This window comes from Cynocephalus volans, chromosome 2, assembly GCF_027409185.1.
Source record: "Cynocephalus volans isolate mCynVol1 chromosome 2, mCynVol1.pri, whole genome shotgun sequence".
NCBI classification, from domain to species: domain Eukaryota; kingdom Metazoa; phylum Chordata; class Mammalia; order Dermoptera; family Cynocephalidae; genus Cynocephalus; species Cynocephalus volans.
The window spans coordinates 32,303,120-32,322,806 of NC_084461.1; the positions used below are offsets into that span (position 1 = coordinate 32,303,120).

Sequence of the window (19,687 nt, forward strand, 5' to 3'; positions counted from 1 at the left end):
ATAACAGATTACCTGAAACTGGGTAATTTATAAAAAAATGAAATTGATTTCTTACAGTTTCAAAGGCTGGGAAGTCCACAGTCCAGGAAACACATCTGTAAGACCCTTCTTCTGGGTGGTGATTCTATAGCAACTTGGGGTATCACAAGGCAAGAGAATAGCCTGAAAAAGAGATAACCTTCTCACCTGCTCTCCTTATAGAGCCATCAGAACCACACCCATGACCACCCACTAAACCATCAATTCATTACTCCATGAATGGATCAATTTATTCACGAGAGCCGGGGCCTCATGATCCAATCACCTCTCAAAGGCCCCAACTTTCAAATGCTATAATTGGATTTCCTATCCTATTAACACTGTTATAATGGAGATCGAGTTTCCAGTACATGAACTTTTGGGGGACACATTTGATACATACCAAGATGAATCTAGAGATTCTCCACAGATATTATATGCCTGCCCCGATATTTTATTTTATTGATGTCCAAAACCAGCTTATATTTGAAATATACAAGTTTCAATTTTTAAAAAATCCTGTGAGATCTTTCAAAAATGCTTAGAAAGTGTGCTCTATATTTTTCTTGAGTGAGAATTACATTTCAACCATATGAGACATTTTTCATCATTCTTGCAAGCGTAGGTAGAAAATGTACTGGCTTTGCAGGCATTCTGAATTACAACTGCCAAATGAGATGACAAAGACTCATGCTAATTGCTTTGTAGCAAATGTAAGCAAAAATGTGCTATGATTTTCCTACTGCTGTATAAGGTGGTGTGGACATGAGTGTTACACTTTCTTGCTTGTGGGCTTTAGGTACAATGAGCCACCTTCATGTGCCAATATGGTAACCTGTAATCATTTTCAGATTGGATGCAATGACCTTTGCAACAAACATCTCCAATGTTTCATTTTTCACAGCACTTTCACTAACAGGGGAATGAGTTAAAGGTGGATATCTTTTATAGGAAAGCACCTAAGCAAAACTTGCAGTAGAAATCTGGCAAAACATTCTAAAACAACAATATTAAAAGAATCCTGACAATATCCATGAACCTGAAGATTTCCTGATCATTTCCAGGATGAATGCCCTCTGCCACAAGGTTGGCTGCCTTGGGACAACTGGTTAAGTTCAGCCACTTAGGATATGTAGGTATTGTACAAATCTTGTGCACTGTGATTTTTTGGTACTATGTGTGCTTAGTACCACTTGCTTCAAAGTCTGTATTCCCTTGCATTTGCAATACCAAAAGGCTTTCTTTCCTTTAAATGTATATTACTTCTTTCTTGAGATAGGAGTTTAATTATTTCTAGATTTCTTTTTTCTTCAGTTTTTGCTAAAATAATCTGATAAATATAAAAGATGACTTCAGCATCTTTTGAAATGTTTTTCTCATCTATTCTTTTCAATTAAAGAACAATTAGATGTATTAAACATTCCTTGGTTATTCCTACATGCAAAACACTGTGTTAGGCACTATGGGGAACACAAAGTTGAATAAGACATAGTCCCTATCCTCAAGGCTCTTATAGTCTAGTAAGAACAACAGGAACATGCACAAATACTAATAACTGAAGGTATAATATGGTAAAAAGCTGAAAGGGATATCCAAATAAGACATTATAAAAACACAAAAGAGCAAGACAGGTGAAGAAAAAAGCGTTTATAAGAGAGTTGACGTTTGATTTGGACCTTGAAAGATAAACAAGATTTCAATATCATGGCTCACTGGAGAAGTAAAAAAAAAGCATTCTAGATGGTGAACACAAAGGCAGAACATGTGAAAAACAATAGTTGTAGTGCCAGATATAGATGACTGGTATATTTGGATCAGATCCTGTGAGGTCTTAAATGCCATATTAAAAACTTTGATTTCTATTCTATTTTTGGTAAGAAAACAAATGTCCTAGACCTAAATAAGGTGATGTGATCAGATGTTTTTTTTAAAAAGTTTAGTCTGGGCCTCTGGCTTTACCTCCCACATGTAAAGAGCTTGGGAATTGTCCCTCCCATTCTTACAACAAGGAAAATACTGAACAAGTTGAAAATCAATGAGCTTTCTTGGACCTACAAGAGAATTGAGGTCACAGGGCAAAATGCCCCTCTGAAATCTGGAAAAATAGTCAAATATAGACAATTACAGCAAAGATCAGCTTACTTGGAGCAGAAGCTGCTGGATCCATAAACTTGCAGGAATATTTAAATGGTAACTTTGATGAATTATTAGAGGGTAAGTGTGGACTAGCATGAGAATAAAACATTCCTGGAGGTTACAGTACTGGGGGTGATGGTTAGGGGGCATGCACAAACTCTCACTGACTTTACCTCCAGGAATCTAGCCAAGGTTCTCACTGTGAAGAGCCCTCAAATGTTCTCTCATGGTTTTTGCAAAGTATTCCTCATAATAAAGGCCCACTCTTCAGGGGAAAGACTTTACCAGAGCTTTACTCCACTTAAGGGGAAGAGTATTTATTGGACGCCAGCCCCCTCTAGCCTTCATGTCTCACCAGAGTGAGGAATAAAAAGGCAAGAAACACTTGTGAAAGTCATAGACCAGGGACACATGTCCAGTAAAAGAATGAGATTTAATTGTAAATCATAGGATGTTTCCCTCCTCCACACCTTATCACCACATCAACAGAGCCCCAGTATAATAACAGTAGACTACAGTTGAAAGAGCTTCAAGGCACAGAAAACAAGGACAGTGGAGGAATTTGAAGCTTCTGGCACCTGCAGCTACAACAAACATTAAACACACTCAAACTCCTAGCCAGATCAACATAAACCTTCAATTATAGGCCTTTTACTTTAGTTTTATTAATCAATACATTATGTCCTGTTCTCAAGAAAAACTTACAAGCCACTCTAATAGGCAAGAAAAAATACAGTCTAAAGAGTCAAAGTAAATGTCAGAAGCAGACTCGGATATGACACTTCTGTTGGAAATATCAGACAAGGAATTTAAAAGAACAATGATTAATATGTTAAGGGTTTTAACAGAAATAGTGACATCATGCAGAAGTAGGTGGGTCATATAAGCACAGATGGAAACTCTAAGAATCAAAATGAAATGCTAGAAATCAAAAGTACTGTAATAGAAATGGAGAGCGCTTTTGATGTGCTCTTCAGTAGACTGTACATGGCCAAGGAAAGAATCAGTGAGCTTGGAAAGTAGATCAATAAAAAAAGAACATTTAAAAGCTATGGGACAATTCTAAAAGGTGTAACATGTGTAATTGGAGGACCAGAAGGCAGAGCAGGAAAAAAATATCTGAAGTAATAATGGCCACTAATTTTCCAAAATCAATGAGGGGCTGGCCCGTGGCTCACTCGGGAGAGTGTGGTACTCATAACACCAAGGCCACAGGTTCGGATCCCTATATAGGGATGGCCGGTTAGCTCACTTCGGAGAGTGTGTTGCTAACAAAATCAATGGTAGACACCAAACCATAGATCCAAGAAGCTCAGAGAAAACCAAGCAGTATAATATAAAATACAAATCTATACCTAGGTATATCATATTCAAACCGAAGATAACCAAAGACAAATAAAAAAACGTTGAAAGAAGCTAGAGAGGGGGAACATACACACAGGAAAAAAAACCTTACCTATGCAGAAACAAGGACAAGAAGTACAGCAGACTTCTCATCAGAAATCATGTAGGCAAGAAGAGAGTAAAGTGACATATTTTAAATGTTGAAGTTCACTCTGACAGCACTCTTGAAGATGGATTGCAGAGTTTGAGTTTAGAAGCTGGGAGATCATTTTAGAGATTATTGCAGTAATAAAAAAGAGAGGGATTAAGGGTTTGAATGACCGCGGTGCCAACAAGAATGTGGAGGGAGTGTTGGTTCTGTGGGTTATTATAGGAGAAGCATCAACAGCATTTGTCAACTGTCTGAAGGTGGGCAGTGAGGAGAGGATGGCATCAAAATATAAATGTACAGTTTCATTATTAATTATTTAGGAGGATGGTGCTGCCAATAACAGAAACATTGAGGAAAGATGTTGAATAGGGGGAAAAAATCTCTTTCTATTATGGCATAGTTGTTTAATGTCTTCCATGTATCATAGAGAAAAAGTTCATAATAGCCATGAACTTTTAAATATCTTGTTTTCTGAAAATTATTTCATTTGTCAATGATTCTGATTCTACTTTGATTTCTATACATTTATTTATTCACCATTCATTTATTCATCAGTTTATGGTCATTGAGAGTCTATTAGATGTGGAGTTTTGTTTTGGATGGCGTTCACTCAATATTCAACAATATTTTTTGCCTCTTGACTCCATTCTAGGCAGTGACGCAGACGTGACCAAGTTTCATCAAAGAGTTTAGAGATTCCCTTTTTATTTTAGCCATCATCATTATTACCTCTTTTAAATTACGGTAAGATTTATTCATATGAAAAATTTTGATACCCTAGTTTCTGTTTTCTCTTTTTCATTCCAGAGGAAATTACAACTGCTTTAGAAATTGATTCCTTCTGCAAAATTCACCATGTAGTAGTCAAAATCCACCATGTAGTTGTCATTCAGCAATAAACACCTACTTCATTCCAGTTAAACACATAAAACTTCTTTCAGCAGAACTAAGATCTAAGCAAGAGTAGATTTTTGCCAGGAGGAGTTTTAAACTAAAAGACTTGGGCTAACTTCCTACCCAACAGCCTACTAAAACAAATTTTATTTAACATTGCATTAATAAGTCCTTAGGGTTTCTTGGAAGATCACTGCATATTCTTGAGGCAATTTTGACTTAAGGGCATTAATTGATATTTATATTTTTTTACTTTTCTTTTACCTTTTACATAAACTTTTCATTGTTTATGACTCAAAGCCTCTTCAGTTCATGGAGGTGTTGCTCAAGTTTCTTGCTTTTACCCAAGACATTTTTTTCCTCCAAAAGGGTTTCACTACCCACCATAATTTTTAGAAAAATCCTCTCACTATTCATCAATAAATACTTCTAAACTTAAAAGAATGTCAGTGTTGTTCCATCGTTGTATCCCCAGTGCCTAACACATGCCTGCCATAGAATACATGCTCAATAAGTATTTGTTGAATGAATAAATAAAAGGGAATTCTCTAAATTAGCAGATTCTAAACTTTTTTCTGATCATGAACCTCATCAGTTAAAAAAAATAATTCAGTGATCTGTATTTATTAATTTATTTATACAAGATAGACATAAATTACCACATCATTTATAGTTACTAAATAAATATTTGAAAATACCTAAAAATACAGAAAAATTTAGGGTACCAGATGAAGAGGTGTGCATGGAAGTTATAAATTTTCAGAATATTCTATACTTCTATTGCCTTGTGTATTCCATAGGGTGAATGCACTTCACTAGCAAATACTGCCCTAAAGAAGGCTTATTGCACATTGCATAGTTCACCATTCTTTACGCTTTTTTTCAAGGTTCTAGCAATTAGATAACCATGGGTTAGCTCACTAGGAATATTTCAAATTTACTTAAAGAGATTCTTTAATATAACAGTTTTTTTTCCCCCCAAAACCATTTAATTTTAACTCGGGTGATGTAATGCTTGGGAACAATACAATCACCAGGATTGTGTGAGAGACTTGGGTGCCTCTTCTAAGAACTCTGAAGTCTATATGAGGTGCTGGAACAAAAGTCTTCAGTTACTTTCTTGTTTTTATATTACCAAGCATGACATTGTCCTCCACGACCTTCCTTACCTATGCTGAATGAAGAGGTACTTTCTGCCCCTTCTTCAGGTTATTGGGCATTTCCCCATTCTTTCTTCCCCTTCTTGAGGTTATGGGGCATTTTTGTTGCTATTGTTGTAATGGTTACCAAGACTCTGTTTAGGTCCAATATCTTCCTCATAACAAATCCTCATAAGACTTAAGCATTCTCAAGCATGTCCTTGAATTCAATAAAAACAAACAAACTTGTAAAGGGATAGAATTAAAAAGGCTTTGAAGTCATCCGATTCAACTCACTTAACCTACTAATGAGGGAAGTGAGGTCTAATAGGTGAAGTGAGCTACGAAGAGGATGGTAATATTCTTAGGGACAATGCCCAGGTGGATAAATATAAACTCCAGGGTTGGATGTCGAGTCTATTTAAACGCAGTTACTGAATTCTCTGTTGTTTTTTTTAATAGTCATTGATCCAACCATCTGCATGATTGCAATCAACCTGTTTCTCTCTAGGATATGACTTCCTAGGAAATCTGTGTTCGCCTAGCTTTCAAATGCCTCAGCTCAGACTGTGCTGAAACCTCCAAGGTATCTGGGAAGCATGCTGTTTCTGCTCACCAATTCCTCTTGAACCCAAAAAGCAGTTTCATTCTTTCTATTTTTCCATAGCATCTCTATCTTTGGTAAACTTATTACCAAATCATCCTTAACCCTAAATCTAGGCACTTATCAGTAATGTTAAACCATAATTTTTGGAAACAATAAAGTAAGCAGCAATTTTTATTCTTTGCCACATATTATAGATAATTTATTTCCTCATATAGATTGGCACTTGATAGAAAGTTGTAAATATGAATTTGACACCAGCTTCAGTATTACTACTTTAACTTCACAAAAATCCTTTCTAATCACTGGTGTTTTGTTCAAAAAAAAAAAGACACTTGTCGCTGAGGAAAATGTAACTACCCAAATCATTTTCAGTGTAAATATTCTCTTAACTTTCTCATTCTTCTAAGGCAGAAATATGCTGGGGCATTTATATTTACAGGAGATATTTCCAATACATTTTCTGGTTTCAACAGTTTCTTCCTAACTGCAACTTAGAGTTAACTCTTCTTAACTCACACAATAACAATTTCTAATGGATTTTTAGTAGCTAAGCAAGCAATTCTGCTATAGCTTCTTATAGGTTTTGTTATTTCTGTGGTTTTATCCTAACAATTAAATTGAGCTGCATTTGTTAAAGCTCAAATTTACAAATCATTAAAACTAAAGCCTTTTCAAAAGCCACCTCCTCCTCCTTTCCCTTTGAACGCTCAGAAGATTAAAATTGACTAATCTACAGAAATGAAATCAACTCAGCCATCTTGAGTGACAAACTGCTAGCGCATTTCCTTTGGGAGGTTTGAGGCAGGAAGCACGGGCAGGTGGTGCATCCGCCACGAAACTGAGGACTTGCAAGAATTCGTATTGTGTGATGGAATTCAGCCACTTGCCATTTTTTATTGTTGATGATTACATGATTGGTGATTTAAACAAAGGAAAATCACCTGTATCAAATTTTCTGTCTTTGGCTTTTTCCCTTACTAGTTATTTCCGTAATATGAGTAAGGCATCTAAGAAAAACACCAAGTCAACATCACATTGTAATTGGGTGTATTTTTTAAAAACTGACATGTTTTTCTCCACCTGATTTTTGACTTTTACCTTTCTTGACACATCTTCTGCTCTTGTATTTGTGGCTATAGTGGAGAAAGAGGTATATTACATCACTCATCATTGAATTTTTCTGCCCATTCCATGTCAGAAATTTCTCCCTGTCCATTCCACACTTCATGAGAGTTCAAAACAGAGATCAATTCTGAGAGTCTTAATATCATATTTTATTCAGAACTTCTTTGATTTTTCTTTTATGTAGTACCTCTTGCCCCTAGATTTTATCCTAAAGGCCAGACTTAACCCCGTGTAAATTTTGGAAGAAATAAAAGTTTGTCTGTCCTCTCCGCCTTCCCTTATCAGTCCTCTTTCCATTCCTGGGATAGCTACTCCTTTCACTGTACTCCATTCCGTCTGCAAGTTCCCGAACCCCACACTTGGCTGATCTCTCTTAAGATGTTAACAGATAACTACGGTGTAAATGAAATAAGGTGTAAGATGTGATCCCTTAAGTCTCTGGTGGTCTTCACACTAATAGTGAGCTCCTGATTTCCAAAAGCTTTAAAGACTCAAAGAACAGCAGCTTTTAGAGTATATGCCTTGGATTTATATTTTAAGAGGCTTCTTACATAGTGATGTCACATTCTTTTTACAAGCCACGGTGTTTCAAAACACTCATGCATTTTCAACCTGAGCTACAATCAAACAGTGATTTTCTTTGCACTTTTAATGCTGTTTTACACACACACGTACATACACACACATCCATATTTTGAAGAATATGGTATGGAAATTGCTAGTAGCTAGTATGGAATAGCAAATATAGACTTTTCTTTTGATTTCCTCATACAGAATATTTTCATTATTTTACCAACAAATTATGCATAGTCATACCCAGTTGACTTGTCCTCATAAACCTTTCATCAAAATAAAAATTCTGTCTTGACTGATGAAATAAAAATACTTGCAAAGTAATAGAACTTAATACAATTATTGGTCACCACATCATCACTATTTTAGCATACATTACAACCATTAATTTCCTGGTAACTGTTAACATTCTGCCTTGTCTTTGGAGATGCCTTAAGAATCTTTAATAGGAATTATTTGGTGAGCTTAGCAAGAATTTAATCTAAAAAGAGATCCATCTGGTAGATATATCAAATTAATAGTACTTGAACAGTGAGTTCTACTTTCTAAAAACTGATTAGGCATAACAATATCAAATTTCTTAACAATATAGATGTGTTTTCATTACAGTTTCATCACAGGTTGCCTTTCTCACATATGGGTGGGGTAGAATAGATAAAACTTTTGCAGACCTGTTATTAATTTAGTGAAATAGAGTAGATAATAACTAAGTAAGAAAACTGAAGTTAACTTCATGCCTTATTTAAATGTCTGAATCTCTTTTAGGTACATCTCTATATAGTCTTTCCAAACTTTTAGATGATGTGCTAATTCAATCACATGCTCAGGTCAGATATATAAGAATATAGTATGGAAATTGCTGATAACCAGAAACAAATATAGGCCTTACCTTGGATTTGATTTCTGATACAATTCAAAATAGTATGATTTAAACATCCAGGTTACTATAACAAAATTCAGCAGTCTCTCAGGGGACACATAATCTACAGGTAAACTCTTTTCTTCTTGGTGATTTGACATAGTAAGGACAATGTTCTCCTATACTGCAGAATTCCCCAGGTGAATTTTGTGAATATGAGTTCTATAAATTTGATAGAAGAGACCTTCAAATTCAATCAAAGGAGGCCTTATAAATATGTCCTCCAGCATCTAACTCTACATTTATTATTTATGAGGACACAGAAGGTAGACGGTACCCTAAAAAAAGAAATTGACTTAGGCCAAAAAAAGGCATTACAGATGCTTTGTCCTTGAAACACACACACGCACACACACGCACGCACACAAACACACACCTACCTTCTAGCTCTCCAACATTGCAACAAAAGGTTGTAAACACCATGGAAACTGGTAATATATATCTGAATAGTTCTGTCTAGGTATCAGGTTTTAGCACAGAGTTTGGCAACGATGGGTCCAATCTATAAAGACATGCACAAATCTGTCATGATAAACTGGTTTTTTCATATAGCCTGTTCTTCAGTTTAAAGTACTGTCCTTCATTCTCAAATTTTGTGCTTCCAATTTCTTTTGGTGTAAAATGATTTTCCTTATGTAAAATGATAGCCAGAGAACATGGTAGTGTTTGTTTTTATGTTCTTACTTGCAAAAACAGAAAAGGAAGTTGGCAACCTTAGTTGGCTTTCAAATTTGCTTTTGGAATGTTACCTGCTGGTAAAATCCAAGAGTCTGGAAATTGCTGCCTGCCATGGAACACACACACTTGCTTCATTCTGATTTTATAAACCATTTCATAGAAATTTATTTTTATGATATTGTTCTGGCCATTCAGAGGAGCATCCCCACTCTCCCACTCTACCCCAAATAAAAGCTAAAAAGTAAACAAATAATCAAGAAAAAATGTAATTATAGTATGCGTACATTTTATTTCATGGAGGACATATATGGCTGAAATGCTATTAAGATATATCAGATTTCTTTACCTCTAATCCCATATTCTTTATAAAATTAGTAATGTGATTTCTGTTAAAATAAAAATACCACATAATTCAATCAACTTTTATTTAGTAATCTAGTGAAATGATTGTAAAATGTTAAATGTTTTGATTACATACTTGAAAAAGTACCAATACAACATAAAAATGTGAACAGATGAAGTTCAAATAACCAGTGACTGCTTAACTGAATCAATTCATCAAAATGTCATTCCATTTCTATTAAGCTCTTCAGTAGAGCAAAAACCCTGCCACTCTCTAGTGATTATGTTAACCTCAGAAATGAACATCTAGGTTTATGCTAAGGAGAAAAAACCCTGAAACATTGTAGGGGTAACAATTCAAAATGTCACTGTAAATGACAAACTAGAAAAGCATGTTGTGGGGAACACACACAGTAGCACATGAACACAACTGTGGATTGCATGGTTGAGGAGAACTCTTTCAAAAATGTATGTAAAATCAGTTATTTGATTTAATATTCCTTTATTCTAAGTTTTAGTACTCAGTAAAATTTGCATTAAGCAGGACATGATTGGGACCATCAATTAATCAGATTATTTTTCCCTTTTAGAAGAAACATTTGAATGATGACACTATAGACTCATAGTAGGGGGAAACATATAAAAAGTAATGATTTTTGAGGTCATCAAAGAATCTTCCTAACCTTCTACATATTCTCAGGATCTAGTTGTACTACTGTGTAGTTACACAATCAGCCTCCAATGGCTGCTTCCTCTCAAAGTGGGTGGTGTGTGGGGAAAGAGTGAACCAATGATCCTAAGGCCCCTTTGGAGCTGGCAACCAACCATTTCATGTATTCCTGTGATCCACACTGTGATCAGGGCTGGAAAGGCTACAAAACAAGTAAAGATAAGACCTCTGATCTTGGGATATTGTCAGTTTTACTGAGGGGACTTTTCAGGTGCCTGAAAACTTTATGAAGTCCTTACTAAACTGTGCACTGCTATGGCCATTTCCACAAGTGAAATGTGAGTGTGGCTTAAGTCATCAGGTAAGCCTTTGGGAGCCTTGTTTTGAAAGGATCTGAGATGGCTAGCAGATATTTATTGAGGACCTTCTAGGTGCATCTGTCTGGAATACTATGCCACAGATCTGATCATCTTAATTCAAGAAAGATGTATTGGAATCAAAAATGATTAGAAGAATGTGAGAAGTTAAAAAATACTGAGTGACTCTGTTATCTATTTCATCTTGAATGAGCTTTGATAGTTTGTAACTTTCAAGAAATTTTATCTACATTATTAAACTTATTGGTATAAAATTTTTTTGAATGTTTTATTATTATCTTTCAATGTCTGTAGGAACTATAATGATGTCCCTTCTTCCATCCTATCACGGATAACTTGTGTCTTCTTATTTTCTTAATGAGTCTAGTTAGGGTTTTCTTTTCTAAGTATCAACTTTTGATTTTTTTTAAAGTTTCTCTATTAGGTTTCTATCATCTATTTCCTTGATTTCCATTCTTATCTCTGTTTTCCTCATTCTGCCTACATTGTGTTGAATTTGCCTTTTACTTTTAGCTTCTTAAAATGAAAACTTAGGTCATTGATTTTATTTGTTTATTTTTTTCTCATATAAAAAATCGAAGTAATAAATTTCCTTCTAATTATTGTTTAAATGATTTCTGACAAATTTTACTAGTGATTTCATCTTTGGCTTATAGGTTATTTAGAAGTGTATCACTTAATTTACAGATGTTTTGGGATTTTCCAGATATATTTCTATTTTGATTTTAAACTTCATTGTGGTTAGAAAACTTACTCACCATGAATTAAATTGTCTTAAATTTATTGAGATTTATCTAACAGCCTAAACTATTTTTCTTAGTGAGTGTTCCATGGATGCTTAAAAAGAATGTATATTGTTGGGTATAGTGTTTTATAAATAACAGTTTTGTTAATTTTGTTGATACAGTGTTTTTTAAGTTTTCTATATGCTTAATGAAAGTTTTGTCTACTTAGTCTATCAAGTCCTGACAGTGAAGTGTTAAAATCTCCAACCATAATTTTATATAGTTTGGTGTTAATTACAATTTTATATAATTTTAATTTTCTTTTAGCTTATTTTATTTTGTTTTCATTGTTGAGGGATCATTTTTTCTGAATATAGAGTTTCTTTTTAGGCATTGTTAGCCCTTACACTATGGTTAAAGTAGTCCTACATTTAAAAGAAACAAAGGCAACTTTTCCTTCTAGGTTTTTATGTGAATGCTCAGCATGTTTAGCGAGGTTTCTGCACTGTGGCAGGTTGTAACTCCAGTGACTCCTAGCATTGAGCAATATCCAGAATCTGCAATAAGCTCCCTACTCTTCTTTGCATGGGAAGATTTATATTTGGCCAAAGACTCAAGGAGATCCCAGACTAATTTCTAGAGCTCCTTCTCTACATGGTTTCCCCCTTCTCCATTATCCTACCCCCCAAATTCCACCTTCCTCTTCTCCATTATTTCACCCCCACAATTCCAGCAGGCTCAAATTCCAATCTCTGGTTTTCTTCACTCAGTGAGACCTTTTCTCTCTGTTTGGTGTTCACTTCTTTAAGCCGCACTTAGGAAAATCACTCCAGGAAAAAGTTGGGATAAATATGCAGTATCTGTCCAATACCTGAAAACTTGTTTTACATATATTTCCAGTTTTACAGTTAATTACTATAATAGTGGAGTGGGATATATAATACACCTTATTCCATCATGGCCACAACTGGAAGCAAAATACGGGAAGAAGAAGTTTCCATGGTCACATGTATTTTTGTGATCATCATTGTCCTAAGTACAGAGAAATTGGACCCAACCTATAACATACAAAAAAAAAAAAAAACCCAAAATTATAAGACATAAAACATAGACACTAAAATGAATGGTACATGTTAAATGTTGTGTTGGCATGCATTGATTTATGCTACAGCATTTATTGAGCAAGAATTTGGAAAGGCACTATTCCAGGTTCTGAATACGTGAAAATGAAAAAAAAAAAATCAATGTATTCAGATGTCACAGATTCTACTGGTGCATCTCAGCCCACTGGAGTTCAGAGGAAAAGGCTGTCTATAGGGCTATCAGTGATAATTTTAGGAAAGAAACTGACTTGAATTAAAAAGTAGGCATTGGTGCAACTGGTCAGAAAGAATAAAGCCAGAAATTAGCATGATATTCTGTTATTCGTGATGGAATGTGTGAAATTAGATATTCACTAAATAGAATAGAACTGGATTATGAAGTATCTGGAAAGTATAGCCATAATCTTAACAACTACATTTTTTTTAAGGTAGGGGAAATAGCAGGATGAAAGAAGTTTATTGTCACAAATATTCATAAATACAGGATGAACTGTTCTATACATACGGGATATTAAAATCATAATAAAGAAAGATCCCATCAAAAGTAGAAGTATAAAGGAAAATGATTCTCAGAAATTACTCAAATCATCAAAACCCTGACTCTATGAAAAATATATTTTTAGAGAGAAACTACAATGGAGTTAGTTGCAAAATTTAGCACACATAGAGATTCAGTTTGCTGAGAATCAAAATCCGTGAGAAAGGTAAGGATGTATGCCCTATCTGCACAAGTTCAATGTCGTCATAAGAACTGATTATAGTCACCAAAGCTGAGAGAGCTTACTGGCAATGTTTAATTTTTTGCTGGGAAAGGAAAGAATAAGACATAAACTGAGGGCCCAAAATTTAACTGATAAAATTTAAATTTAATTTAACAGATTTCAAAGAGTGGTTTTGCTCCTCTGAAAATTGAAGCATGGGAAAATAAGAAATTAGAGCAAAAATTCAGATAAAGTTTGGCTCATCTGTCTCAGAGAACATATGACTCAACTATGGTACTAAGTTGTTTGTTTGGTTTTTAACTTCATTCTTTTCAAAAATGAAGTTAAATCTAGAGATAGTAACCATGGATGCTAATTATAATAGAACTGTGTATTCACAGTTCTATTATAATAGAAACAGTTACTTTCTAAGATTATAAATTTAAATGTTTATCTGAAAAGTATTCAACCCATATATAAAACAAACCATGTGGATCTAGAAAATAAGACACACAAAAGAAAAGATCATACCTGCTTCTGTAAAAAAGACCTTAGGAATTTTGAAATAGAATCGAACTTTCATTGTTACTGTTATTTGCCCTAAATAAGAATTAAAGTTGTCTCTTCTTCCGAGAGCCTAAATCAACACTCATTTGAAAAATTATTGAAAAAGAAATTATGAAGATTGCAAAACTGAGTTGCTGGCCAAACTGTGGGCAGTTGGTAAGAGTTGTGTGTCTGGAATCAGAGTTAAAAGGAAAGTATATGTTTTGAGCTTTCAGAAGGGAGATGGCATTGGGAGGACGGAGAGATAGGAAGAGGTTTTGTGAAGGTGGTGACTGATGAGCTGGACCCTGAAGAACAGGCAAGATTGGTTGTCAGAGAGGAAGTTGCCTTTTTTGCACAGGAAGGATGGAAGACAGTTGTTGAAGTAGGAGAGGAGGGACCTAGGAAAGAAATGCAAACAGGATGTTCAAAGGGAGTTTGTGGCTTATAGTGAAGGTTGGGTTGAGGATATATCATAAAGAACATTCCATGGAGTCTTTATCCTCCAAGACAGTGGCTTCCAAATTTTATTGACTGTGATCCACAGTAAGAAATTTTTTTCCCCCACATACACACATATATACACACACATCCACATGTAATCACAGACACACACACACACACACACACACACACACACACACAAATATGCAGAGCCATGTAACTGAAGCAAAAATACTTCTAAAACAAGAATGTACCCACTTACCCTTACTACATGCAATGCCCTCTGATATTTTCTATTCGAGTTGATTCTGCACTACTTCATTTATGAAGAATACTGGCATGACCCACTGAAGGAATTACATTATCTGTTAAGAGGTCAAGAGCCATGGTGGTTAAACACTGCTCTAGTGGAATTCATGGAAGTGTCTGAGCAGAGGACCAGAGCAGTGCTTTAGGAATATGACTGGACCTGCTGTTTCACAGGACACACTAGAAGGGAAGAGACAAGGAAACCCCACCTGGTGGTTATTGTGGACACCAGGGCGAACATTTGTCGAATCAATAAAGGGCAAGTGAGGAAGGCCATTGCAAAATATCATGAAGAAAGGTAAGGAAAGAATGGCCTAAGGTGATAAGAGGAGAAATGAAGAAATGAGCGCAAGATGTACACAGAGGACCAAAATTTTTTTTAAAAAAATTAGCCTATGAATCTCTATTTATGTATGAATACATAACTGAATTAGTCCTAGATAAAATCATAGCAGCTATATGAAATAATTGCCTCAAAAACCTTTGAAATATTATAAGCAAATCAAAGCTACTCAAAATTTAACCAACCAATAATGCAACACAAAAATTCATATAGCCTTAGAAGAGGGAAAGCAACATTTGCTTAGTGTCTGTTATGAGCTGGGCATTAACGTGTGTATTTTCTTATTTAATTCTGACAACTCTATGAAACAAATATTGATGTTCTTATTCTACGATAAGTAAATTGAGGTTCAGAGAGGTTAAGTGGGTTTTCCAAAGTCAAGAGAGAGCTAGTCAGATCAGTAGCAAACATCTGTACCCAGGTACGCCTGGTTGCAAAGTTTGGACTTCATTGATAGTACAAAATTCAAATTCCAATTATGAAAAATGTTACAATTAATTTTTAAAAGTATAAGGTGTATTTTATAATGAATTGAATTTCAGTACACAGCACCATTTTCCAAACCAACTTGTGGTTATAAAGACAACTCTTTATAATCCACCCTTGATTATTTACAGAAGAGAAATAAAGATTTATAGTTCAAATAACAGGTAATACTTTTAAAAAATCCTTTTATTCAGTTTTATAATTGCTGTGGTAGTTACCAATTAAATTCAGGACCCAATATTCTAAAATTTTTCATTAAAAACAATAGGGAAGCCCTCCCAGGAAGAGATGGGAAACTGTCCATTTCTCCAATCATCTCCTCTTCCAACTGATGCCACATGGAAAAACAAACAAGTCATACATTTTATTAATGCAAAATACAAACATGGGCAGCTCTAGAAACTTTACCCAGAGCTGGGATTTCAATGGGAAGGCAACAGATATAATCTTTAAACTTGGAACAATAACTGAATTAGAAATTTCAAGAAGAAACACATGATAGAATGCATGTATTTCAGTAAGAACACTACATTTTTATAGATATTTTAAAGTCAGCTCATTTTCAAGTTGGATGTCTTAGGAATTGAAAAAAGTAACATGCTCTTTTTGTGAAAGGAATGACTGCTTTTGGGGGGCTTTTTTTTTTTTTTTTGTAAAGTGTCTATATCTTCATTTATCTAAATCCTGTGTAAAAACTTCTTTTCCAAAATACCACATGATCATACTATGTTGGTCGAAGCTGAATTCCAAAGATGAACAACACAAATAGCTCTCTGATACAAACAACGAACAACACCCAAGCAATTTCTATAGCTAGGCACAGAAGTATTTCACTTCCGTGTGAGAATTACAGCCCACGTGCATCTACAGGTGTCCTGAGCCCAGTCATTCCCTTCCAGTGCTGCTGTGGAGTTTGCTGCTCTGTCACCTAAACTCTTCCCGAAACAACAATTTTCTCAGCAATCTGGAAAACATTGATTTCAATCCCCCTGGTCCTACTGACTGAAATTAAAGCGTGGAACCTCTTTCCAAATGTAGCCCTAGTCATCAATTTCAATATACTACCAGGATGACAACAAGCAGGCGTGCCTTGGGGGCCATTTCTAGGTACATTTCCATGCTTCAGAAGCATTTCCAAGGATAAAGTACTGCCGATGGATACAGCTTTATGAGATATATTCCCCAAGCTACAGAGGATTTTTAGAATCTTGTAATCTTCCTAATTTCGGTAACACTAGGGTCAGAAATATCAAATATATCAGGCCCCAGTTCTGTTGGCAACAAACCTCCCTCAGAACTCCAGCTGTAGCTGTGCCTGCTGTGCTAGGTTTACTAGGAGGTTCTGCTTCCACCAAAATAACCCGTGTTTTGCATGAGATGTTAAAATAATAGCTCCGAATGGAACCACATGCTACTTGGACTTCCCACTTCCTGAGATATTGATACTCAGCCTGGTTAATAGATAGAGGAAGGCAGACTGGTCTTTTGAGAAGTAACTTGGGGTTTTCTATGACATATTTAAAACAAGAAAAATCAGACCAAAATGAAAATGTGTCCTCATTAGAGATACTGAGGAAACTCACGTGGTGGCAGGTTTAGAAGTTAAGTAAAGCTGACAGTGAAATCGTACAAAATTTTTATCCAATTTGGACACCCAGATTAATTTCAGATCAATCTCAAGAGATGTTTGCTCCAGGAGGACATTACTGTTACTGTTACTATAGTTTAAAAGAATCATAATTTGGTGTCTCCAGGTCTTGTTGGGGGAAATTCCTCGTATTTGTGACATAGATATACGTACCATTATATATATTATTTATTATATCATAAGGAACCCTCTATGTTTTTTCTGTTATTCCATCTAAACCTTTAGAAATTGTGAAAGAAAAACTTTTCTGACACTTGTTAAAGATGGTAAGAGAGACCGTATTCAAGGGACCACTGCAATAAAGTCATGCGGTAGATGAGAAAGATCAGGCTCAACTCCAAACACAACAAGGAAAACTGAGGATTTTCAGCTCAGGAGCAGGGTGGGTGGGTCACTTGATGGAAAAATGCTAAGAAACGTGAGGGTAAGAGGGGTTCTGGCTAAACTGACTTGGCCGGATTCTCGCTGAAGGCAGGCCGGGGTGATAAGACCTGTGCGATGGTGGGGGATTAGCAAGCTGATCATACATCCAGGGTGGGGGATTTTCTCTAAACCAACCCAGCCCGTTTCTTGCCAAAACTGGACTCATTCCCCCAAGGTAGGACCTCCTGGAAAAGAGGAGCTGATCTCAAGTGTGGTCAAGAAGGGAGTCTTCGTCAAAATACAATCTTAAAATGATTACTTGGGAGAAAAAAACTGACTGGAAAAGAAGTTCATTAAAATGTCACCTCTCAAAGTAATAGAGTTATTGTTAATTATCCTAATTGTTCATTCTGCCACCACCACCAGTAAAAATTATTAAACGCTTGCTCTGTGTCAGGTCCTGTCAGGTCCTATCAGTTCTGGAAATAAAAAGATGAATAACATAGATTCTGTCCATGCCAGGATAGCCCATACAACATAGCAATTAAAACTCGCAATTTGAAAATCAGTGACAGAACTGCCATTAGGATAACAGCTTCTATAATGTTTCTTTAAGACAGACAAAACACGCACGCACGCACACACACACACACGCACGCACACACGCACGCACACACACACGGACACACACCCACACACACACACCCCACACACCCACACCCTCCCACACACACCGACAGACACACGCACACACGCACACGCACACACACACACACGCACGCACACACGCACGCACACACACACACACACGCACGCACACACGCACGCACACACACACACATATACACACACACACGGACACACACCCACACACACACCCCACACACCCACACCCTCCCACACACACCGACAGACACACGCACACACGCACACGCACACACACACACACGCATACGCCCCTGCCGTTCTGTCAAGACTTTTCTTTCCGCCCATCGGAGAACCGGGTGCTCCGCCCCTAAGCTCCCCGCGCGTCGCCCCTGCCCACGCCTGCTCCTCACCCCTGGTCGACTTCTGCAGACCCCACTCCGGCGCCCCTGCGCTTGCGCACTCTCAGTCTTACGCGCCAGCAGGGGGCGGGCGAGGACAGTGCGCCTCTGCAGCTGAGCTCCGACGTTCCTTCTTCTCTGAGCCCTTCGCCTGGTTTCGGCCTGGATACGCGTACTTAGCAACGGGTTACCCTTAGCAACAGAGGACGCGGGCCTGCGGGCTGGGTTCCTGGCGCGTTTCTAGCACCTGCTTGCTGTGGGAGGCGCGGGCCAAACCATGTCGGAGATCCTCTGCCAGTGGCTCAACCAGGACCTGAAGGTGTCCCGGACCGTGAGTGAGTGACCACGGCCGGGGACGAGCGGGCGAGGGGTGAGCGGGGCGAAGGCGAGCCGGTTGGAAGGCTGCGGCAGGGCGTGAGCTGCGCGGGTGGGGCGTCTGCAGGGCCGGGCAGCGCCCCACCGGGAGCAGCTGCTCGGCACCGCCCCACACCTCACCCCAGCCACCGCGGGGCCTTCTCACGTTCCCACTCTGCAGCTCTCCAGCTACCCCTCATCACAGTGGGCCCAGCCCTGCAGAATTTTTGACCTGTGGTGTGATTCTAAGCAATCGGCAGTTTTAGGGAAGACTCCTTTTCTCCTATGAAGAGGGGACTTTGGTGGACTCTGTAGTCTGACCATGACATTGCCTCCTTCACATCATCAGAAACATGATGTGCTGGCAAGCCCATGGTACATGAAGCCCATGGACGAGTTACAATACCTTCTCTGAATGTGTTTTCTCCGTTGTAAAATGGATCCTATCATAGTTTCCATACTTAACTGCCCCGCAGGGGAGAGTGCGTGTGAAATGAGTTAATGTGTTAACAGTTACAAATTTTAGAAAATTTAAGCTCAAAATTTACAAACTCTAGCTGTTTCTGGCCTGTTTACTCTTGCCCAAAGCTGACATTATTCACCAACGTGATTTTATCTAATCATGAAGTTACCACCCAGAGCTTCT

General features: G+C 37.1%; 1 protein-coding gene across 1 annotated transcript in view; it reads left to right on the plus strand.

The window, feature by feature from the left end:
• The first annotated feature begins 18,964 nt into the window (after positions 1 to 18,964).
• SPEF2 (sperm flagellar 2) overlaps positions 18,965 to 19,687 on the plus strand; it is a 191,094-nt gene continuing 190,371 nt past the window's right edge. Inside the window, exon 1 of the mRNA XM_063087801.1 lies at positions 18,965 to 19,022. Within this exon, the coding sequence (XP_062943871.1) occupies positions 18,965 to 19,022 (58 nt within the window). The remainder of the gene's footprint in view (positions 19,023 to 19,687) is intronic.